Source organism: Fundulus heteroclitus, chromosome 2 (assembly GCF_011125445.2).
Source record: "Fundulus heteroclitus isolate FHET01 chromosome 2, MU-UCD_Fhet_4.1, whole genome shotgun sequence".
NCBI lineage: Eukaryota > Metazoa > Chordata > Actinopteri > Cyprinodontiformes > Fundulidae > Fundulus > Fundulus heteroclitus.
The window spans coordinates 32061641-32086008 of record NC_046362.1 but is presented as its reverse complement, the minus strand read 5'-3'; the positions used below and the strand labels follow the sequence as shown (position 1 = coordinate 32086008).

General features: G+C 40.9%; 1 protein-coding gene across 1 annotated transcript in view; it reads left to right on the top strand.

Annotated features, from left to right (window-relative positions):
- The window catches only part of lamb1a (laminin, beta 1a), a 39871-nt gene continuing 15503 nt past the window's right edge, over positions 1 to 24368 (top strand). Inside the window, exons 1-20 of the mRNA XM_036125278.1 lie at positions 1 to 31; positions 1198 to 1412; positions 4079 to 4220; positions 6001 to 6074; positions 6383 to 6571; positions 6703 to 6766; positions 6851 to 7053; positions 7358 to 7478; positions 8736 to 8924; positions 10099 to 10275; positions 12640 to 12752; positions 13014 to 13093; positions 14948 to 15083; positions 16964 to 17122; positions 17220 to 17347; positions 18011 to 18131; positions 18262 to 18454; positions 20035 to 20178; positions 20509 to 20740; positions 20825 to 20988. Coding sequence (XP_035981171.1) covers positions 1 to 31; positions 1198 to 1412; positions 4079 to 4220; positions 6001 to 6074; positions 6383 to 6571; positions 6703 to 6766; positions 6851 to 7053; positions 7358 to 7478; positions 8736 to 8924; positions 10099 to 10275; positions 12640 to 12752; positions 13014 to 13093; positions 14948 to 15083; positions 16964 to 17122; positions 17220 to 17347; positions 18011 to 18131; positions 18262 to 18454; positions 20035 to 20178; positions 20509 to 20740; positions 20825 to 20988 — 2875 coding nt within the window. The remainder of the gene's footprint in view (positions 32 to 1197; positions 1413 to 4078; positions 4221 to 6000; positions 6075 to 6382; positions 6572 to 6702; positions 6767 to 6850; positions 7054 to 7357; positions 7479 to 8735; positions 8925 to 10098; positions 10276 to 12639; positions 12753 to 13013; positions 13094 to 14947; positions 15084 to 16963; positions 17123 to 17219; positions 17348 to 18010; positions 18132 to 18261; positions 18455 to 20034; positions 20179 to 20508; positions 20741 to 20824; positions 20989 to 24368) is intronic.

Genomic DNA, 24368 nt, shown 5'->3' with positions numbered 1-24368 from the left:
ATGTTGCGGCTGCGGCTCACGGTGCTGCTCGGTGAGTAAACCCGACCCGGTTCTCTGATGTGTTCAACTTTAGATCTCCGTGCAAAAAGTTTTCAGGAACGGACTCGGACCGTATGTCCGAACCGGTACCGAGTACATCCTGAAACAGCTGTTTCCGACCAGAGACGAAGAGACGCTTTAATTAAATGAAAGTTCAGAGACAGAAAACAAACATCAACTCTTTTCAACAAACATCCTCCTCTGTTGGCGGAGTTTAAATCAAGCAATCCGGGTTTTTTTTATTTGTGAAAGAATGAATATTTAATCAGTAAAACGGGACATGAGATCAGTATGATGACTAAAAAATTGATTATATCTGATTTGAGATCTGACAATTGAAAGAAAAATTATTATATCTGATCTGAGATTCGTCTGGCGTTTTAAAAAAAAAAACTGAATACATCTGACCTGAGATCAGTCTGGTAATTAAAAACTGAACATATCTGACCTGAGATCAGTCCAATAGAGGGGAAAAAACTGAATAAATCTGACCTGAGATCAGTCTGGTAATTAAAAACTGAACATATCTGACCTGAGATCAGTCCAATAGAGGGAAAAAAACTGAATAAATCTGACCTGAGATCAGTCTGGTAATTAAAAACTGAACATATCTGACCTGAGATCAGTCCAATAGAGGAAAAAAACCCTGAATAAATCTGACATGAGATGAGTCTAGTAATTAAAAACTGAACATATCTGACCTGAGATCAGTCCAATAGAGGAAAAAACTGAATAAATCTGACCTAAAACGAACACATCTGACCTGAGTTCAGTCTGATGATTAATAACTCAATAGATCTGACATTAAAATCAGTCTGATAATTAAAAATTTGAATAAATCTGTTGTGAGATCAGTTTAACGGAGGCAAAAACTAAATACAGATCTGATCTGATAGGACAGACATGTCTGAAACTAAGATGCATATCACCTGTTCTAGTTATTTCTTGTTAGCTGACCATTGGTCAGTTTAAACCCCTGACAGGAAGAGCTGCGGCGCAGGTTAGAGGGTCAGTGGATGTTACCGTGATGGCCAGGTTTAAACACGTCCATCTTCGTTAAACTAAGAAGTCTCTGCTCGCCATCTTCAGAAGCTAATCTGCGAGGCAGCGCAGGTCTAAATATAATCCAGGTTCAGCTTTTTTCTCCTCTGCTCTCAGCTCTGCAGGTGATCACCTGTGCTCAGGAGGGCGGAGACTCAACGGGTGGAGCCCCAGGTGACATCACCTTCCCCGAGCTTAGCGATGTGTGCACTGAAGGCAGCTGTTACCCAGCAACGGGGGACCTTCTGATTGGCCGAGCTCACCAGCTGTCGTCCACCTCTACCTGCGGACTGAAGCGCCCAGAACCGTTCTGCATTGTCAGCCACTTGCAGGTAAAACACCTGTTGACATTAAAAATGGATCCGTTTCGTGGTTATCCTGCCCAGTGGAGGCACTTAAACAAGGTTGATGAGGTCGGGGGATCGTACCATGCACTGAAACACTTGTCGGTCAGGATGTCGCCGGCCAGCCTCATCCAACCTCATGCTGGAAAGAAACATCCTCTTTGTCTCATCACCTCCAGTCTCTGACTGTCAGATGATCCGGTAACTGCCCGATACCCCAGCTACCCCTCTCCTAAAATGACATGCCCTCTGTCGGCCGTTTTAGACGTACCAGAAGTTATTGATCAAATATTTTCTGTCACATTATTGGTCTGCATGTGGGCCAACTAGGACCGTTTGGTTTTGGGTTCTGAGCTGTTTGTGTTGGTGAGTGCGGTCCGAATGTGTCAAACAAGACGCTTACACGAAGAAAGAAGATGGAGGAATATTAACTATTTTCCTCCTTAGAGCTGGCTGCGACTAAAGCCTTTTCAGGGATACCTGAGCTGCTGCTTTAGCATGAGTGTTAGCGCCATATTGAAATATACAGATTTATATTAGTCAGTTTCTTTACAATACATTTCTTAATCATCCAAAACTGCCATTAAAATCATTATAGCAGTTTTATTAACCAAGTTACTAAACATTAAGATGGACTGCACAGTGACACAGTTGGTAGCCCTAGTGACTTGCAGCAAGAAGGTCTTGGGTTCAAATCCTGGCCTGGGGTCTTTCTTCATGGAGTTTGCATGTTCTCCCTGTGCATGTGTGGGTTCTCTCTGGGTACTCTGGCTTCCTCCCACAGACATTACTGTTAGGTCAATTGGTCTCTCTAAATAGTAGGTATGAGTGAAATATATTAATATCTAACAGTTCTTCAATAGTATCAATCGTTTTTAGCAAGTCAGATTTGACATTACAAACTTACATTACTGATAAATAAAAACACAACATAAATCTTGGCTACCGAAATAATATAAGGATGAAAAACAAAATAACAAACATAGTTATTTAAAGGCTGAATCTAAAAATTATTATTCATCCCTACTAAGATTTTTGCCAAGCCTTCCCTGCTGTCTATTTGATTCTCGTCTTAACCATCTTCTTTTCGTTTTGATTTGTTGTTGTGATCTTTGGTTATTGGATCCAGTTCACGGTCAGCTCAGTAACACCATTTTTCCCCACTTCATGTTAATTTAAAAACGGCCAACTTGGCCTTGGAGGACACAACGAATATATGTCTGATACAGACTTGTTTTTTCAGGAGGAATGAGTCTTCTGGATCCCAGCCTGGACCACATCCTAATGTAACAGGATATAGACAAAAACTACTTGTCTGGCTTGTCAGAAAAGACTCTGGCGGCATTTATTCACCATTCACGGACTCGATTATCTCACTGAAAAATCAAGAAAAAAATACACTGATTTTAAGAAAAATCAAATACTTTTAGTTGCCTTTTTGCAGTGTATAAACCAGGTGTTGGAAAGAAAGGTCTGATTGACCAGGGTAGGAAAGAAGTTACAAATGTCCCATAAAAGTAGCTTAAAGCTACAGCGCATTCATTGCACTGCAAAAATGGAACTAAAAATAAGTAATATTTTCTTAAAATTAGTGTATCTGTGCTTGATTTGAGCAGGTAAATAAGATGATCTGCCAATGGAATAAGACTTTTGCACTTAAAATAGGAACAACTCATCTCCATCATCTTATTTCAAGTGCAGGATGTCTAATTATCTTATTTTAGGGGTCAAAATACTCATTCCATTGGCAGATAATATTATTTACCTGCTCAAATCTAGGACAAAAACACACATTTTAAGTACATTTTACTTATTTTTAGATCCGTTTTTGCAGTGTGGTCCAGACTTAGCTTTGAACTGAATTACTATAAATTAACTTTTAAGTGTGAAAGTCAGTGAATGAATGAATGAATGAGCTTCATTTGGACAGATTGAAAGGCTCTACAGTCTCAAGAACCTTTCTCATCAGGCTGTTTCAGTCTTTGCGGAAACAACAATGAGTTTCTGACCTCCTGCAGACTTCCCGTCCTTCCCCCTGTGATGGATGCTTTTTGTGTGTTTGCTTAAACCGCGTGTGTCTGTGTTACAGTCTGTGGTGTTTCCTGTGTAAAACGATCTCCCTGTAAGGAGACGCGGAGTCTGGCTGCAGACAGATGTTTATCCAGATGTTTCAACAAACAGAACAGCTAAAAGGTCGACCACTCTCCATCCAGTCTTAATGCGAAAACCTGAAGAGTTTTTGTTGCTAACCTTTGCATCGGCTTTCGCTCGGATCGCGTAAACTGTTTAAATATGATCTGTTAGTGTTGAGCTTTAAGAGTCTCGGTTCGTGTCACAGTTCAGAGGACGGAGAAAATATAACTGGCAGCTGTGGTTTAGGCTGTGGAGCAAGGCACTTATCCCCACATTGTCTCTGATGCACTCATCTATGTGATAATAATGCTAATTTTTCAGAAAGTCTTAACAAATAGGGCAAAGCGGCCGCATGTGTTGACACCACCCAGCTTGAACGTGTTGCTGAAGGTTTAATTTGTTCTTAGAGATCTTTGCTTGAAGAGTTTTTTACCTCCACTGACCACCAGCAGAGAGGAATCCGAGGAATTTAACTCCCTGTTAACCTTTAACACCTCCCCCCCTCTGTTTTCTTTAACCAGGAGGAGAAGAAGTGCTTTGTGTGCGACTCGACAGCACCGTATAACGATGAGCTGGCCAATCACAACAACAGCCACCGCATTGAAAACGTCGTCACCACGTTCGGCCCCAACAGGCTGAAGACCTGGTGGCAGTCTGAGAACGGTAACGATTCAGTTCGCGTTTGTTCTTGCCGCCTTTCGGCTCCACAAGCCCAGAAACCCAGAACTGCTGGTCTTTGAACAGAAGAGTGTCTGAGCCTGGTTTCAATCGCACGGTTGGAGGTCATGGCATGTTTCTGCAGCTGCTCGGTGTGGATGCTTCACAAATTAAACATTACCTGTTAAATTCAACCGCTGCCACTAGGGACTGTCTAAAGAAATGTGGAACAAACTGTTTTTATTTCATTGTTTATTCTGTTTAAGATTTTGTCTATGATTTAGTTTGCCTGAGGGAACATTTATTTTCTCCTTCTCTGACTAAAACGGGGTGGGCTACTGTCCCTGACCTTTCTGCTGGGAATGACGAGATCTGTGAGGAATTTAATCTAATGACCGAGTGATAAAGTGACCTGCTCATTTATCTCTCTGTACTTATGTACCCAGGGCATAAATTAGTCTTTTTCTATTAAATACAACGAACTGATTTCATCCCGATTGTCTCCTATTTGGCAAACAACGGTCTCTCACGGAGAATTTCAGTCTGGTTTCCGTCTTCATCATCATACAGAAACGGTCCTAGTTGAGGCCACCAACAAACTCCTCATGAACGCCGGTTCTGGACCATTAACTCTTCTGATCCTTATCAACTTAACCCCAGCCTTTCACACCATCTCACATAGCAAACTACTGGAGAGTCACCACCTGTCAAATTGTTTGAATCTCACTGACTCACTGACTATATAATACATATTTAGATTAAAACCGTTGCACCAATTTCATTATTAGTCACTAATGAACCCCAAGGTTGTGTACTCAGCCCCCTCCATCATACATCCTATTCCTCTTGGAAATATCTTCTTTAGATTCAACATATATTTTCTCTGATATGCGTACAACACCCAGCTTTACCTTCCCTCTAAGCCTGCATCTTCCCCTCGCACCTACTTCCACAGACAGTAATAAAAATGCCCTAACTGTCCACATGACACTAAATGTTGGTTCAGCATTTCAAAGTCGACTGGTAGTATTATACTATTAATAGTTCCTCCATGAAAGCCTTTCTCTCACCCAAGATGATATATTTTACTTAAATCCACCTTCTCTGTATAAACCATCTCCGCCCTTTGCTAACACCTAGCTCCAAAGCCATACTTTACTTACTTACTTTGTCACCTTGCCTTGTTGAATACTACATTCCTCTTCTTGGTGGTCTTGCTTTCAAATCCCATTATATAAATTTCAGTTATTCATCATTACCGTAATCCATACCACACCTATTCTTCCAATTCATAGGGCTCTTATTGAATTCTGTATCCACTTTGAAATTTGGCTACTCACCTTTAAAGTCGTCTATAACTCTGCTCCTTCATATCTGTCAGAACTAGTTATCATCAGGACACCTTTTTTGGAGCCCTCTTCCTTCCGACATCCGTAATTTTAACTCCTCAAGCATTTTAAGATTATAACCATGGGGGATGGGTGCTAGAGATTTCACACTCCCCAGGGGTTTGGTTGAGTTAATGGATGACTCCTGGAATGAGGAAGGAAGGCAGAAGTTGGGAGTACTTGTGTCAGAAAAGATGTTTTTTAGTTTTGAAAGCCATGTTGAAGCCTGAGGAAGAGGGCTTCAGAGTCAGAAACATATTTTTTTATTATAAGAAAAGTAAGAATGTTGTCCTTGAAGCATGTACCAGTGACCACTGCGGGGTTACTGATGGCCACTTAATGTTTGAGATGGGCTCATTTTATACAAAGTGATTTTTATTTGTCTTGTGGCTCTTCAGGTTTGGAGAATGTCACCGTCCAGCTGAACCTTGAAGCCGAGTTTCACTTCACTCATCTCATTATGACCTTCAGGGTGAGTTCTTCACTTAGCAGAGGCTTCCTGACAGGAGGTGGACATACTATGAGGGAGTCAGAGTCCATCTTATTTGATGAACTAGAGTCGAAGTGTTGATGCTAATTTGGTAGAACAGTCCCTCAAAACCCCCCGGTAACCACAAAAAAAGGTTCAGGTCTTTAAATTTCAACCAGATCCTTCTTCCTGATTAGCTGGATAAACAATAAGTATAAACATGGATTGTTGATTAATGGATAAGCTCATTGTTGAGTTTTGGTAGTGTCAGTAGAACTGTAACTCCAACATTAGTTGCTCTCTTCCATCAGACATTTCGACCAGCTGCAATGGTCATCGAACGCTCAGCGGACTACGGTAAAACCTGGCAGGTTTACCGTTACTTTGCCTACGACTGCGAGACATCCTTTCCATCCGTTTCCCATGGTCCAATGCAGAAGGTTGATGATGTCATCTGTGACTCTCGGTACTCGGACATCGAGCCATCCACTGAGGGGGAGGTACTATAGCTCCTGAAATCATTTGGAGGCAACCGTAGGGGCGCCCCAGTATTACCACAGTGATGTCATCCATTAACGTGACCTTTTGGTGCTCGCTGATTGTTAATTCATTGAAATGTTTCTTCTTCCAGGTGATTTACAGAGTCCTGGATCCAGCATTTCGCATTGAAGACCCTTACAGTCCCCGGATCCAGAGTGAGTCTCCTTGAATCAGGTCTTTTCGCTGGAGTCTGAGTGAGCGCAGGGTTATTGATCAATGGTCAACGTCTCTTTGTCCAGACTTGTTGAAGATCACCAACCTGCGGGTGAAGTTCACCAAACTGCACACGCTCGGAGACAACCTGCTGGACTCTCGAATGGAGATCAAAGAGAAGTATTACTACTCCATCTATGATATGGTGGTCAGAGGAAACTGCTTCTGCTATGGACATGCCTCTGAATGTGCCCCTGTCGAGGGAACGGGCCAAACCATGGAGGGCATGGTGAGTCCTGAAGAGGTGTCCTGATGTGGTCAGGGCTGGTCCAGCGTAGCTCTACCTCCCCAGAATCTCCCAAAGGATGTCGGCACATTTAAATTCTCTTTAGTACAATCTAGTTTCATAATAAAACTTAAGTTTAAAGGCAGAAACACAACAACTTGGCCCTGCTGAACAGAATTTATTTCTGTTGGACAATAAAACAGTTTCTCTTTACATGTAAACCTGTAATCTGCACGTTTTGATCAGTTAACATTGTGTCTACATGTATGTATGAGTACTCTATTATTTAACAATCTGTGTCTTTCAGGTTCATGGTCACTGTATGTGTAACCACAACACCAAAGGACTGAACTGTGAACAGTGCGAGGACTTCTACCACGACCTTCCATGGAGACCAGCCGAGGGGCGTAACACCAACGCCTGCAAAAGTGAGTCCTTGTTGGTCCATACTGGTATGGAACAGTCCAAGAATGGTCCACACGGCTCTATACTGGTGCAGACTGGTGACCATAGGTTTATAATGATCCAGAATGAGCCACTAGTGTGTAGATTGGTTCATAAACGTCTATAATAACACAGATTGGCCCACTTGGTTATGAACTGGCCCAGACTGGCATGCATGGGCTCATACTGTACACGACTGGTCTGTACAGATCAAGACTGGTCCACAGGGGTCCATACTGATTCAGAGTTTCCCACATGGTTCCATAACAATCCTGGATTGTCCATGTTTATCCATAGTGGTCATGACTGTCAAATATGGGTGTAAACTGGTCCAGAATGGTTCACATTGGTCTAGACTAGTCCACATGGGTCCAGAATATTCCACTTGGATATTAACAGGTCCAGACTGAGCTACATGGATCCATACTGGTCCAGAATGATCCACGTGGAGCCAGAATGGTTCACATTGGTCTAGACTTCGAGCCAGAATGGTTCACATTGGTCTAGACTTCGAGCCAGAATGGTTCACATTGGTCTAGACTTCGAGCCAGAATGGTTCACATTGGTCTAGACTTCGAGCCAGAATCGTTCACATTGGTCCAGAGTAGTCCACTTGGGTCCTTACTGCTCCAGAATGATCCATTTGGTTCCATATTAGTACAGAACAGTCTATTTGAGTCTAGAGTAATTCTGTTTTGTCATTTATTCATAGTGGTCCAAACTAATATTTACAGTCTATGTAGCTTTAAATTGGTCCATCCATGCACATACCGGTCTACAATGGTCCAAAGGTGTTTCTTTGATTTCTCACAGCTGAACCACATTTATGCATACATCCACATTTTGTTGAGTACTGATAATTCACAGTTGATAATTGAGATGCAGTTTGTTAAGAACAGGAGGGAGCTTGACTCGTTCCTAATTAATCATTAATCGACTGTTTTTCTGTGTCGGTCCATCTTAATAAAATCAAAATGATTAATAATCGGAAGAATCTACCCTGAAACGGCAGCTGCAGATAAACAAGTGGTTTTGTTTTCCTTTGGTATTACATTTTTATATCTATTCTGTAGCCTGTCAAAAAGACTGCAGATGTGAATTAGCTTGTGCAATAATCTGGTGCTGTGAATCAAATGGTGACGTTAACGTTTAAATTGTACACTGTCCCTTTTTAAATAAAGTTCATAACCGAATTGATGGGCAGATTAGTTGATGATCTGTTCTTCTACTGCTCTCCTTAGAGTGTAACTGCAACCAGCACTCGGACTCGTGCCACTTCGACATGGCCGTGTTCCTGGCCTCTGGAAACGTCAGCGGGGGAGTTTGTGACGACTGTCGGCACAACACGACTGGACACAACTGCGAGCAGTGCAAGCCGTTTTATTACCAGCATCCAGAGAAGGACATCAGAGACCCAAACATCTGCCAGCGTGAGTCTTTTCTTTTAACTGAAACCCATCAAGTCTGGAAATGACACCAGAGTTTAGCTCTTTCCAGACGTCTCTGAGCCTGTGCAGAGTTTTCAGGAAGAACCCGGATCCTCTGAGACCCACAACTGTTCAGACCTCCATTACATCTTTAGTTTCCATGCTTTGATTAGGCAGCTTTATTTCAAAAGACTCTTCTTGTCTTTGTGAAGTGGTATAGTATTCTCTGCTTAAGTCGTGTATCCCGACTAGATTTCAGGCGCTCAGATGTTTTCTTGAAGGAAGATTAAAGACTGAATATGAGACCAAACATGGAGGAATGTTTTCATGTTGGAGGTCTTTGATGTGGTTTCATCCAGGCTCAGACCTGCCTCACAGACCACCTACTCGTCTCTATTCAAACATACCAGAGTCACACGTTTATTCATCCGCGTCTGCTCCTGACAGACGTCCTGATGATCACAGCAGGGCATTGTGGGTAGTCTTATATGAAAAACATCCAAAGATTTAGATTTTATGATTTTTCACACTGCCAAAAAAGGAACTAAAAGTAAGCTAAATTTTCTTGAAATTGTCCTTGATTTGAGCATGTAAATATGATTATTTGCCAATGGAATGAGTATTTTGACCCCTAAAATAAGATGATTGGATAGACTACACCTGAAATAAGATGATTGACGTGAGGTGTTCCTATTTTAAGCGCAAAAATCTTATTACACTGGCAGATACTTTTGTTTAGCTGCTCAAATCAAGGACAAATAGACTTATTTCCAGAAAAGTTGACTTGCTTTTAGTTCCCTTTTTGAAGTGCATGCCACACTGCAAAAACAGAACTAAAAATAAGTTAAATGTTCTTAAAATTAGTGTATTTTCCCTTGATTTGAGCAGCTAAATAAGATGATCTGCCACTGAAATAAGATTTTTTTGCACTTAAAATAGGAACAATTCATCTCCATCATCTTATTTCAAGTGCAGAATATCTAATTATCTTATTTTAGGGGTAAAAATACTCGTTCCATTGGCAGATAATCTTATTTAGCAGCTCAAATCTAGGACAAAAACACAAATTTTAAGAACATTTTACTTATTTTTAGATCCATTTTTGAAGTGCATGTCTGTGGTTTCTGTCCGTAACTGGAGGTACTTCAGGGGCTGAATATGATGTTTGTGTGTGCAGCCTGTAACTGTGACCCTGTGGGCTCCCTGAATGGAGGAATATGCGACGGGATGACGGACGTTCAAACTGGTCTGATTGCTGGTCAGTGCCGCTGTAAAGTCAACGTGGAGGGAGAACGCTGCGAGCGCTGCAAGCCGGCGCATTACGGGCTCAGCGACGAACCTGAAGGCTGCAAAGGTATGAAACAGCTCTCCACCCCCCCGCCTGCACCTTAAAGGCACAACACAGATACTGGTCAGGATGCAGAACCTTCAAGCTCAAACTAAATCTCTGTGCTGCAGTTTTAACCAAAAGCTGACATGGGAAAATCACTCCATTGATTGTTTCTCAGACATCCAGCTTTCCACTGATTGTTTTCCAGATGACAGAACAAAGCCACAGATAAGACATTCAGATGTTATCATACTGTACTGAACTCAGATGCCTGACATTGAAACGAGAGGCTGATTAGTTCTCTTTTTCGTGAATCTAAAGAGTAATGTCTGATGTTATAAAGATCAGAACCGCTACAACTGGCCACGTTATCTCCAATAGGTTGTTAAAGTCTATTAGAGTCAAGGTGGAGTCAAGATTTTCAAAACTTCAGGAGTAACCAGGGTAACTTTTAAAGGGTTCATTCATGTTTTCTGGCTGTAATGTTGGTGATTCCTCCATGCACTGCAAAAACGTAACTGAAAATAAGTAAAATGTTCTTAAAATTAGTGTATCTGTTTTTGATTTGACCAGGTTAATAAGATGATCTGCCAATAGAATAAGATTTGTGCACTTAAAATAGGAACAATTCATATCTATCATCTTATTTCAAGTGAAGGATGTCTAATTATCTTAATTTAGGGGTCAAAATACTCATTCCATTGGCAAATGATCATATTGACCTAATCAGATCAAGGACAAAAACACTATGTTAAGAACATTTTGCTTATTTTTAGATCCGTTTTTGCAGTGTGTGAATCACAAACAGGCTCTTCAGACTCACCATTTCTGTCTATCTGTTGTCTCATAAAGACCATGAAGACCAACCAGAAACTTATTCAAAGGAATTTTATCTACAGATCAAACCAAAGCCGAGAGCTGGAAGGAAAACTCGGTCTGTGGTCATTTTAATGTCCCTACAGGGCAATAAATGTGCGGCCTAAAACTTATCCACACTGGGATCTGTCAGTTAAAAAAAGATATAAAACCAAATTAAAAAAAATTAGTTATGAATAGTGTTAAACATACAGGAGATTTAAATGAAAAATAAATAAATGTCTCTATTGGCAAGAAGGTAAGGTGTTAAGGGTTTTAGATTAGGTTTAAACCTTTCTTGTAGCTCCATCAAAATGATGTGGGTTCTTCTCTTTTTTTTTTTCCATAAATATCCAAAATCATGTCGTCCAGCTTTAGAGTACAGACACAAATTCAAAAACATGCCATGCACAAGAGAAGGTTGGAGCATTTCTTCAAATGGGGTGCAAAGATTTCCAATGTGGCACTTCCAAATGTGCGCTAAACAAAACTAGTAAATTTACTTTACTAGTAAAGAAAAAAAGTAAATTTACTTTGTCCTGTTTGTTTATGCAGGTCTGATGTATTGAGGAGCTTTTTTTTTTTTTCTGGTCAGGAGACGTAGCTGCAGATCTCATTTAGCCCATCTATGGGGGGAAAAGATGATTCCTCACTGCTAACGTTTAGAGATGTTTCCTCACGTTCTCTCCTCAGCAACGTTTCATAAACAGGCAGGAGATGAACACTGTAAAGGTGGCGCCTTGCCTGCCGTCGGTTCTAAATGCACCCTACTGTGCTGCAACATAGATACAGAGTTTTATTAAGCTACATTGAGTCATGCACTGCAAAAACGGATCGAAAAATAAGTAAAATGTTCTAAAAGTTAGTGTATTTATCCTTGATTTGAGTAGGTAAATAAGGTTATCTGCCAATGGAATGAGTATTTTGACCCCTAAAATAAGATAATTAGACATCCTGCACTTAAAATAAGATGATGGAGATGAATTGTTCCTATTTTAAGTGCAGAAATCTTATTCCATTGGCTAATCATCTTATTAACGTGCTATAATCAAGGACAAATACACTGATTTTAAGAACACGTTACTTATTTATAGTTCCGTTTTTGCAGTGTGCATTCTGTAAATTAGTGATTAATTTCCCCTAGGATAATATTGGGATTAAAGCTAAGGCAGAGCGTGTTTCAGTATGCTGTCCCACTTTTAAATTAAAGCCTAAACCTGCTAAGCATGGTGGTGGTAGTTATCATGGTTTGCTCCTGTTTTTAAAGAGAACCTCTCAAGCATTTCTAAAACAACAACCTCAGGATTATTCATGAGCATTTTAAGGTGAGACCTCCGGAGTTAACTGTAAATCTGAAGCACAGATTCAGAAACATGTAACCAAAAGGAAGGACGAATATCATCAGGACTTTAGAGACGAAATATGAAGTTCACCATGAGCCTTAATGTCCAGCCCAGACAGACGGTGCTACAGGTTGTAAATGTGTAGATTGGAGCTGGTTGTTGCTAATGTGTGTTGTCGTGGTGGTTGCAGCGTGTTCCTGCAGCCCCCTGGGAACGGCTCCCGGAGGAAACCCCTGCGACAGCGAAACGGGAACCTGTTTCTGTAAACGTCTGGTGACCGGACGGGACTGTGACCAGTGTGTGGTGAGGAAAATGTTCTGGTTACGCTATACAATCAGGCCGTGGTCTGAACTGAATAAAGCAGACAGATCAGGAGGAAATATCTGAAGGACACACTCTGAAAATAAAATGTGACGGTTTCTGTAAGAGAGTTACGACAGGAGGCTGTATATCTGTGTTTTTATTGTTGGGGCTGGCTGAGTGGCTTCCTGGCACAGCTGGAAATCTGGTTTTTATAGACTGCAACAAGCTGGGAGGTCCTAACGTTGGTTTTCGTCTCTGCAGGATGAACACTGGGGTCTCAGTAACGACATGGACGGCTGCAGACCGTGTGACTGCGACCTGGGAGGAGCCGTCCACAACCGGTGAGCCCTGCGTCCATTTTAACACGCCCTTCACCTGAAAACTGCCACGTCAGCGTTTTTAAAGCTACAAAAAGAAGAAGAAACCACTGCACCCAAAGATAAACTCGCAGCGACAGAATCCAGATGGAGTTGCTGCTCATATTCTTTCTGCCAAGTCACGCAGAGGACTAGGAGCAATGACGATGAAAAAGTCCATTTCTGAACCTATAAAAGAGGAAGGAGGAGTGACTTTAATGATTATTACGGGTCGCCACAGACAGATTTGCTGAGTACAGACTTGCAGTCTGTAATACCACGCATTGGTTAAGTGCTCTTAACAGAAGTTCACAAATGGGGAATTTAATTGCTCTAAAACACCAAAAATCAACATTGTTTCAGTCATTTAACAAAATATATCAATAAAAATGCCAAAATAATCCTGCAAATAGGTAGTTTTAGCCTTCTTAGCTGAAATAACTTTAGTGAGTCTCTGATTTCATTCTGAGCATTTTTGAACCGCTCTTCACTTCCAGCTTTGAGATGTTTGAGCTTTTTCTCGCTTGTTCAGACCATTTCACCCCCACAGCCTCTCAGTGAAATCCAGATGTGGGCTTTGACTAGGCCCAACACTTTACATTTTATTTTCTTATTAGATTCACTGATGTTGGGTCTTAGAGATGATGCAGGATCCAGGTTTCATTTTTCTACAAATGGTCTCCCATTTTCCTCAAGCATCCTCCGATACACATTAGATCTCATGGTGGATTCGGCGGTGGTCGACTGGCTAGGCCCCGCTGCAGGGAGGCGTCCCTAAACCCTGAATCTTCCACCTCCAAGCACCACCCTTGGTATGGGGGTCTATTTTTAGGATGCTTTATTTGGCTTATGCCAGACTTACCCTCTGCTCTGGTGTCTTTAATAACTATATTTGATTCTCATCAGTCCTAATGATATTATTCCAGACATCCTGGTCTTTCTCCAAGTTCTCTGACAAATCAAAGGCAGGTTCATGTTTTTCTTCTTGCATATGAAAGCTAATCTTGCACAGTGTCTTTAAACAAAAATGCACCTTCATATCGAGATGCTCCTGTAGCTTCTCTGATGACACTTTAGGGTCTTTGGAGAAATGTCTTTTAGCATCTTGTGGTCTGCCTTAAGGAGAAATGTCTTAGAGGACCAGACATGGGCTTGTTCAGTTTCTTTTTAATGTAACCTGGTTGTAGACAACTTTCCATGAAGTGGAAAGGCTGATTGCTTGAGACTTTTTTTAAATTAATTAACCTACTCTTAAGCTGCTGTGGTCGTCTTTCTGAAGGTCTTTGGATCTCACCATGATGTTTACACTCATTTAAAATGGAGCAGCCAACCAAATGTCTGAGGTTTAAACAGAGCAAAATGTCCATCATATGGCTCTGATCTGATATACCCATGTGTGTAAGTTTGGCCATTTTAAGTATGAATAATTTAGTTTATGGCTCACTAGAATTTGCATTTTTTATTACAATGAACACAAAAATTTAAAAGTCCTGTGTTTTTATTTTTACATGTATTACTTAGATTTTAATGTTTAATGTTTAATGTTCCTAAAATTTAGATAAAATATCTATTATGTCCAAATTTGTTGTAAAAACAAGGCCTGTTGTAGGATGTCCTAAATTTTGACTAACGTGTGCTAAGCTGTGCTCTCCAAAACTTGTCTGAACTCCAAAAAAATGTTTTGTCACAAACATCCAGAATGTTCAAAAGGTGAGATCAGGAAAAATAAAAAGATTGGGATAAAATTTCTGTAATAAACCAGTCTGTCCCAGCTGGTTATTACTAAGAATGGGTCTGTATCCAGTCAGTAAACGGCAGTGTTGGTCTACCTATCTGCAGGTGTGATCAGGTGAGCGGTCAGTGCGTCTGCAGGGATCACATGTTTGGTCGTCGCTGCGATCAGGTGGAGTCTGGATTCTACTTCGTTGCTCTGGATCACTACACCTACGAAGCTGAAGATGCCAAGTTTGGACCTGTGAGTTCACCTTCTACCTTTTTTTTTTTTTATTTCATGAATCTGAATCCTATGTTGGCTTTCACTCAAGGAATTATAGAAAGTTAAACATTTTTATAAAAAAAATTACATTCTGTAAAATTTAAACTCGAAATCAGATGGGAAAGAAACAGTGGTGCATTAACTGTTTTTGTTATAATAGCATACATTTGCTTTATGTTGAGGCATTTTTACTTCTGATATAACAAATTAAATGAAAAGGGGATTAAAAGAACTGTTTCTCTAACTTGTTTTTTTTTGCACTGAAAGAGTTTTTATCCTACGTTCACACTGCCATGAAAAAGACGGATACGGGTCCCATTTCCCTGCAGTGTGAATGGCCCAATTCCTTTTTTTTTTCTTTTTTTTTTTGAACGGCGCAATTCCGAAATTTTCACCCCCAAAAAATCTGATCTGTGCCACTTCCGTATGTGGTACTAATTCGGATACATATAAGATTATTTTAAAGCATCCACAGTCTCAACTGTCATGTTGCATTTTATCTGTATTTCACGTCTGACCACACGTCCACACACAGTAGTAGCAGTTAGTATCTTATTAAAAGTCCATTGTTGACAGCTGTGCTGCTTTCTTCTTACCTTATTTTGTCTTGCTATGACATGGTTTTAATATTATTGGCTCCCATTGCTCAACAGATTTCTAATAATAAGGAGAGACGTCGGCTAGTATCCCCGTTTTTTTTTTATTATTTTTATTTTTATTTTTTTGACGAAACTTCATTGAACACAATTACATTCATCATCACTTCAGTAAGCAGAGCGCTGCTGTGTGACGTCTTCTTTTATCTAGACATACAGGCGTCTTTGCGGTTTTGAACCATTCAGACAGAAGAATGATGGAGGTCGCATTTAATAATAGTATGAACTGCCACCCCAAGAAAATCGTATTTCAGCAAAAAATCAGAATTGAGCATCAAGGCCTGCAGTGTGAACGTAGCCTTAGCGATCCATGGCCTGCATCTGTTCACGTTGTGGAAAAACAAACTGGCTCTCAGAAACACAACTGTTCTTTAAATACTATTTAATCAGAGGTTCACATGTTTCTTGTTTGTCTTTATAGGTGAATAACGGAAACAAAAAAAACACAAACTCATTTTATGGTGATTAACCTTAAATATTTGCACGTTTGGTGTGCCACAGGGCTGCATACTCGGATCCCTAATTCACTACCAGCTGTTGTGACATATAGGCTAACACCTTTGGCCCCTAACTTAGGGCACCCTATGCTAAACTTATGAAAGACATCAGTGGTAAAACAAGTTAAAATCACAGCGTAAATGGAATTATTCTGCTTTATGTATGTGTTTGACAATTTAGTTAAATAATTAAGACAAAAAAATAACTAAACTGGACCTTAGGTCAACTCAGAGCTTATATTTAGTTTTTTTATATTATTTCTGGCAAGAACTAACAGTCCAAACTTTGGATACAAATAGTTTTACATGTTTGTATAAAGAGACAACCTGCGGTCACCTTGTAACACCTTTTGCCTACAGATGTATTAGTGATGTGATTAAAACAGAAGATTCAATAACTAAAAAATAAGATACTGAATTTTTTTTCTGAGCTATTTCCAGTTATTTTGTTCTGCTTCTTATTCTGTTCAAGTTTTTTAATGAAACTTAACATTTTTCTACTTTTCCATTTTCATCAGTTGGTTTGTCTCATCCCTTAGTATTCCTCACATCTTTAGTACCAATAAACAAATCAGAATTCAAGTTGCATATTTTAATTTTTTGTCATATTTTTTTTCCATATTTTTGGATTTCTCGATCAGCCACCGTGTCTAAACCGAACAGCTGTTGGTCTCTGACCCTCACCCTCCTCTCTGTGACTCTTTAGGGAGTGACGGTTGTCCCCAGACCCCACCCTCATGACCGCAATCCCACCTGGACAGGCGTTGGCCTGGTCAATGTCCCTGAAGGGGCCTTCCTGGAGTTCACTGTAGACAACATCCCTCATTCCATGGAGTATGACATCCTCATCCGCTACGAGCCTCAGGTGAGACGCACCTGTGGGTTGGACTGTCCTCTCAGAAAACGCAAAGGAGGATACGCCTGTGAGATGGTGATGATTTTACTGTGACGTGCTTCTGCAGCTGCCTGACCAATGGGAGGAGGTTCTGATGACGGTAATGAGGCCTGGACCAATCAGAGCCGACAGCCGCTGTGTCAACACTGTGCCAGACGAAGACAACCAAATGATCTCCCTTCACCCCAGCTCACGGTGAGCGACTAGCGCGCCGTTTCCTTAAATAATCAATGGGACTCCTGGACAACATGGAGTACTGAGTTCAGGCACTGCAAAAACAGAACTAAAAGTAAGTAAAATTTTCTTGAAATCATTGTATTTTTCCTTGATTAGAGCAGGTAAATAAGACTATTTGCCAATGGAATAAGATTTTTGCACTTGAAATAGGAACAATTCATCTCTATCGTCTTATTTCAAGTGCAGGGTGTCTAATTATGTTATTTTAGAGATTAATTGTTCCTGTTTTAAGTGCAAAAATCTCATTCTATTGGCAAATAGTCTTATCTACCTGCTCAAATCAAGGAAAAATACACTCATTTCAAGACATTTTTACTTATTTTTAGTTCCCTTTTTGCAGTGGGGTTTTTTCATATTCTGTATCAGAAGACCTCTGTGCTGCGTGTTTGAGATGCGTCTCTGCTGCAACACAGCTGGGTCAGTGGCTGAATTACCTCCTGAATGTTATCACGTTCTGCGCAGGGCTGGTAATGAACCACTGATTCAGGTGTGTTGATCCAGGGAAATAAACGTGCTGGAGTCTTTCAAATAGAAAAGGCTGAGATCTGAGCTGACATACTGTTGTTTTTATTAGAGAGGAGGTTGAAGTCATCGGGGTTTGAAATGTGTGACTGTCCACAGGTACGCGGTTCTGCCGAGGCCGGTTTGTTTCGAATCTGGACTGAACTACACGATCCGTCTCAGCCTCCCGCTGTACTCGGCTCTCAGCGACGTTCACTCTCCGTACACGCTCATTGACTCGGTGAGGAAACCTCAACTATTTCTCTTTTCTGGCCTTGTTTCCACCCAAAGGAGACCACAGGGGGGGTGGCTGGCTTCAGTTTCGCACATCTTTCAGACTTTCAGCTCTGTTTTCTCTCTGCGTCTTTCAGATCGTGCTGATGCCGCACTGTAAGAACCTGGAAATGTTCACCTCCTCAGTGGGAGGGGACTCCAGCGCCTGGGAAACGTTTCAGCGGTATCGGTGTCTGGAGAACAGCCAGAGTGTCGTTAAGACCCCGATGACGGACATCTGCAGGAACTTCATCTTCAGCATCTCTGGACTGTTGCACCAGGGAGCAAAAGGTAGACCAGTTCTAACCTAAAACCAAAGGGCTCAAAGTCAAAGTGTCTTTATTAGTCTTTAATTTATTAGTCCCTTGAGAGAAATTTGCTTCGGATACAAGGATCAGCTGCACTGCACCACATATTCAATCACTGATAAAAGAGATCTTTTATAAAATCAATAATAAACTAGTAAAATAATAAATATAAAATAGTAACAACAGTTCATAAATCACAGTTCGACTAAAACGATCATTAAAACCATGCAAATCAACCTTTAAAGGTATACTATGCAACCGGGGTTGATTTTGCAGCGAGGCTCCCCCCAGAGGGCGAAAGTAAAGATGCTCAGCTGTTCTGATTTCTCTGTCAAGCCAGGCGCGGTTGTTTTGAGCTTAGCAGACAGGCGAACGCAACGAAAAGTCGAAAAAACGGCAGTACAAACAATGACTAACACAGTGAAAGTATGAACATCAAGCTTCCCGCAGCGCTATCTTGGCAAGGCGGCCGCCAAACTCACGCTACCGCCTTGCCAACATTCAAAAAAATAAATTAAAAAAAATAAAATAAAATAATAATAATAATAATAAAAAACTCGATATGCTTGCATGTTTATTTGACGTTAACACGCGGTTCTTTATTGTTGCTTTCACGCGTGCATATAGTGAATGGCAGGGCAAAAACACATGGAGTTCTCGCAGTAAAGCGAGAGCGACTCTCGCGGTCTTGCACCAGACTTCTGAGTCTGTGGGTGCGAGCCGAGGTCTCCTGCAATTGCACGTACGGTATTTCCCCCACAGACCACCAGGGCGGCCGAGAAAACCTTTGTTCGACCTGAAATGACTCATTTAATCATCCAAAACGGTATGGAACACATTAATTAACTGAAAAATGTTGCATAGTATGCCCTTTAAAAGAAACTAAAACCAAAGGGCTGAGCACACTCGGCTCAGTGCAGCGAAGTGATGATGGAGGAAAGGTGCTGACTGTTCTCTGAGGAATGTCTCTGCTTAACCCCCGACTCTGACCTTTGACCCAGCCCAATCAGGCTAAAGGCAGGAATAACCCCCCCCCCCCCCCTCTGGGTTTGATTCCAGCTTGGCTCTGATTCAGAGGGGATCATTGCCGTCACACCTCAACGTGTTTCTGACTGAAACTGTTGAAAAAAACAGAGAGAGCTCCATTAAAACATTATCTACCAGAAAAGGATATAAATTAATCTTAAGAAAGCTTTTTTTTTTTTTTTTTTAGTGTTCAAACATGCATAAAATATTCAGATGTGACTTCCTAAGCCCAGCTACTCACAGATGAGAACATTGACATGAACGTTTCTACGTCCCTCCTTCTTTACATCCATCAGGTTTCATCACCTCTTGTCTTGCCGCCTCCTTCACAGCTGCTTTAACGCTGACCTGTTGTCTCCGCTCATCCCTAAAATGCCTCTCATCAGTTTTCAGCCTCCAGCTCCATTTCCTCAGCAAGTCTCGACTTGCTTCTCCTTTGAATTCCCCTGAGCTCATAAATTCCTGGCGTCTCTCTTCCAACGGTGTGCATTTTCTGTGTTTTGATTTGTCCTTTGTGTTGGACTCCCCATTTCCCAGAATGCAGATGTGACCCCCAGGGCTCCCTCAGCACAGTGTGCGATCCCATCGGGGGCCAGTGCGAGTGCCGGCCCAACGTGGCAGGCAGGAACTGTGACAGATGCGCTCCGGCCACGTTCCAGTTTGGACCGAGCGGCTGCAAAGGTCGGCCATCTTTTTATGTACATCAAGAGTATGAAGCATCAGTAATGTGATAATCAATAGGTGCAGATCAATAAACGGTGCAGCAGCTGCAGAGGTGGAGCCAAGATTTATCCTGAAATTTAGTGCAATTTACTGTGATTTTTCAAGCTATATGCAAACGAAATTTCGTTCTGTACGCACTTTGTGCATACAAAATGACAAATAAAGTTGTCTAAGTCTAAGATGTTTATTGGATATTTTCAGCACTAAAGATCTGTAGTTTTTCTGCCTCCTGCAGCAGGGTTGTGGCTCTACGTGGATTCACTCATGGTGTTGTCGTGTTTTTTGCAGAGTGCGCATGCGACCCCCAGGGCTCCCAGAGTCCGATCTGCGACCAGCTGAGCGGTCAGTGCGTCTGCGTCGCCGGGGCGTACGGTCGGCAGTGCGATCGCTGCCTGCCGGGTCACTGGGGCTTCCCGTCCTGTCGGCCCTGCTCCTGCAACGGACACACGGAGACCTGCGACGCCTCCACCGGCCGCTGCACCGCCTGCAGGGACCACACCACCGGACACAGCTGCGACAGGTGTGCACCGGTCACCCGCAGGAACGGGATCTGATCTCAGATCAGGTTTATCTAGACCTCACTGACTGTGTACCACCTGTTCAGGTGTCTGGATGGTTATTATGGCGACCCGGTGCTGGGATCGGGCGACCACTGTCGTCCGTGTTTGTGTCCTGACGGGCCCAACAGTGCGCGGCAGTTTGCAGGAAGTTGTTATCGTAGCGATGCGTCTGAGCAGGTCGTATGTGTCTGCAACACAGGATACAAAGGTAAAAACTTTATTTACACTGAGACAGAACAGACAGACTTTCCTGTAGTGAAGTTTTGGTTAATTCAGGGTCCAAATCCATCAGCAAACTCCAAACTGATAATTTCTGCTTAACTATTCAATATTGTGTAAAAACTAAATAATTTGTTTTTTAAAAATACATACATCTTTTTTTTTTTTAAACAAATTCTCTGAATCGCTTCAGTCCTCACCATAAAATCAAAATATTCATGACCTTTCTGATTTCAAAGTATTTGATTACCAGTTTTAAGCAGGAAGGTTTTTTTTTTTTTGTTTTTTTTTTAGAAAAAAACCCCACCAAGGCTATTTTTTTGTTTTATTTCATCTTATTTTTTCCTAATCTAGGATGATAAATACAAATTGTTATTTTTTTGTCAAGGTGTCTTATTAGTGAATTAGTTTGCAACACTAGTTCGAATCAGATTTTTTGTAAAAACACATTTGTAAACAATTTGTAAATCACTTGTTTCCCTTGAAAACAATTTTTTTTTCTTAAAGAATCCCACAGAAATATTAAGCATCAAGAATTTATTTTTGTTCAGATTTACATGAATACCAATAAAACCATCAGCCTCATCATGCAAACAAATAATTCTGGTTATGTTTAACCTTTTAAATGCAAGCTTTAGCGACAAGAGTCTCATTTGATTGTTTTTCCCATCCCATATCATGCAAATTTAAATTAAGGAGTCTTAAAAAAACATTTTGCAGCACTCATTTCGATCAGGTTTTACATTTTGCACATAGCAAAAGGAAAAAAAGTGGATTTTCCCTCCTTAAGTCATTTACACGGAAAAAGGCAAGCCAAGTTTATGTACATTTCAACAACAAGACAATTCAAGGTGGATTGCAAGATGAAAAAAAATCATGGTTTATTTTAAAAGGACATTTAAAAAGTAAAATTATGGAAAATAAAGGTCTCCACCCAAAAATTGCATTGACGGAGTTAAAGTTATGCAAGAACAAAACATGTACAAGATTACCAAAGCAGTCCGGAGGGATAAAGAGAGAACAGGATCTTTTGGGGAGAAAACACTCCTTTATGTTCTGTTGCCTCATGAGAACCTTCCGTATGTTCCTGCAGGTTTTAGGGTTCAGAGAAGATCTGCATTTTAAAGATGGATAGTCACACCTGAGATATTCTGAGGACTAAAGAAATATACTTAATCGCTAGAGACCAGGCTGAGCAGGGAGTCGTCTGATCGCTGGGTGGATTGTTGCAGGCCGTCCCGGTCAGAATGAAATTCTGCTTTAGGCTGCAGAACCTCGGATTGGTCTAATGGACTTTATTGTCTGTGTGTTTGTTCTGAGGCATCGTCCCAGAGCACCATGTTCAAGTTGCGTGATTTTATAGCAGGTGTAGCCCCCATCAGAGTGTGTTTTACAGAGGAGGGATCAGCTCTGAGCTCCAGATGTTCCTCTGAGGATTGTTTTATGATCTTGGCTGCTGCTGTCTGAGAACACGAAAAGCTTTTAATTTGAGGAAAAAGCTGCTCTGTTATTCAGTCTGGAGGAAACTCTGAGAGCGGGGTTTGTGTTGAGACATCAGGTCTATTATTAAAGCAGGAAATAAGGCGTTCAGGCTGAAATCAGCTGCTGACAGATGCATGAATCACCAACTTTCTTCTTTGTTTCCATCTGACAGCAGAAATATTTGCTGAGAGGTGATTAAATGCCTGTATATCACATGTAATCTTAAAGCTTTACCTTGGCAGGTTGCCAGGGTGAAGGACTTTTCTCTAGACGTTGACCAGCATGGTGTTTGGTAGCCTGCACAATGCAAAAACTGATCTAAAAATAAGTAAAATGTTCTTAAAGTTAGTGTATTTGTCCTAGATTTGAGCAGGTAAATAATATTATCTGCCAATGGAATGAGTATTTTGACCCCTAAAATAAGATAATTAGACATCCTGCACTTGAAATAAGATGATGGAGATGAGTTGTTCCTATTTTAAGTGCAAAAATCTTATTCCGTTGGCAAATCATCTTATTTACCTGCTCAAATCGCAAATGCACTAATTTTGATTTTTGCAGTACAGATAGTAAGATGATTCATAAGGAAGCACTGTGACAGTGGCTCTGGTTCGTCCAGAGCCACAATTACAGCTAAAAAGTGAATGAATTGCTGCTTAATCTTTACTGAGACAAAACATGACCTGTTTTAGGTCAGTTCACCCAAAATACTTCTATTTACTAAATGCAAGATTGACGATAAGATTTCTTTGAGATTTTTTTTCAGCACCTTTCTTTAAATGAATTTCCTTCAATTCTTTAGTATTTACTACCATTGCCTTTTAAACTGTATGGCTTGGGTCACTTATGGCAGTAGTTTACTGGGATTTCAATATTTACACTTTCCTAATGATGATTTCCCAATCTCTCCCACTGTAAAGCAATCCCACAACATGATGCTGCCACCCCTTTACATCACAACTGAGGCGGTGTTCTTGTCCTTTTTCATTATTCGTGGCCAAACACTTCAATTCTAGGACACCTGGACAAATGTTAACCTTTGTCCCTGAGAGCATTTGCGAGATGCAATCTGGCCTTTTTTATGTTGCTTTTGAAATGGCTTCCTTACCGAGTGGCCTTTTAGTCCATGTTAATCTAGGACTTTTTTTTACTGTGGATAATGAAAACCGCCAACCAGTTTATGCCAGCATCTTCATGAGGTCCTTTTCTTTCTTTTTTGCTGCATTTAGCTGGTATTTCTGGTTCTCAACTTGATTATTTTCTTAATTATCTGGGAGAACTTTTTCCGTTATGGCAAATTAGTTAATTTCTAAGATTGCCTCTCTGACTTGTGGGGGTTCCACAGGGGTCGGTTTGGGGTCCATTATTATTTGCTATTTCTAGACATCCTTTAGCTGGCATCATTCAATCTTTCAATGTAATTTCTTATCACCTTAATGCAGATGATATTCAGCTATACGTCTTTTAAGCCTCATTAGCTATATAGGCTGTCCACCGTAGTCCACTGTTTATTTCAGATTAGTGATTGGCTTTGTAAGAGTTATCTTGTTTTAAACACAGACAAAACTGAGATTATGATTATAGCTCTTCTAGATCTGCATACAAAAGTCCATCAAGCTCTTGTTTCCTTTTGTCCAACTCCTAAATCTAGCGTTGAATTGTTGGTGTCATATTCAGTACTTCAATGGGTTTTGACTCGCATGTGAAATCTCTCTCATTCCTGTTGCTTTTATGTAAGGAGCATTTCTAAACAGTGACATTATGGTCTTTTCAGTAGAACTGGAAACAATTATCCATGCATTTGCGACATGTGTTTAGATTGTTGCAATATCCTGTTTACTGGCTTTGGCTGAATTCTTTTACGCCTCCAAAGCAAACAAAATGCCG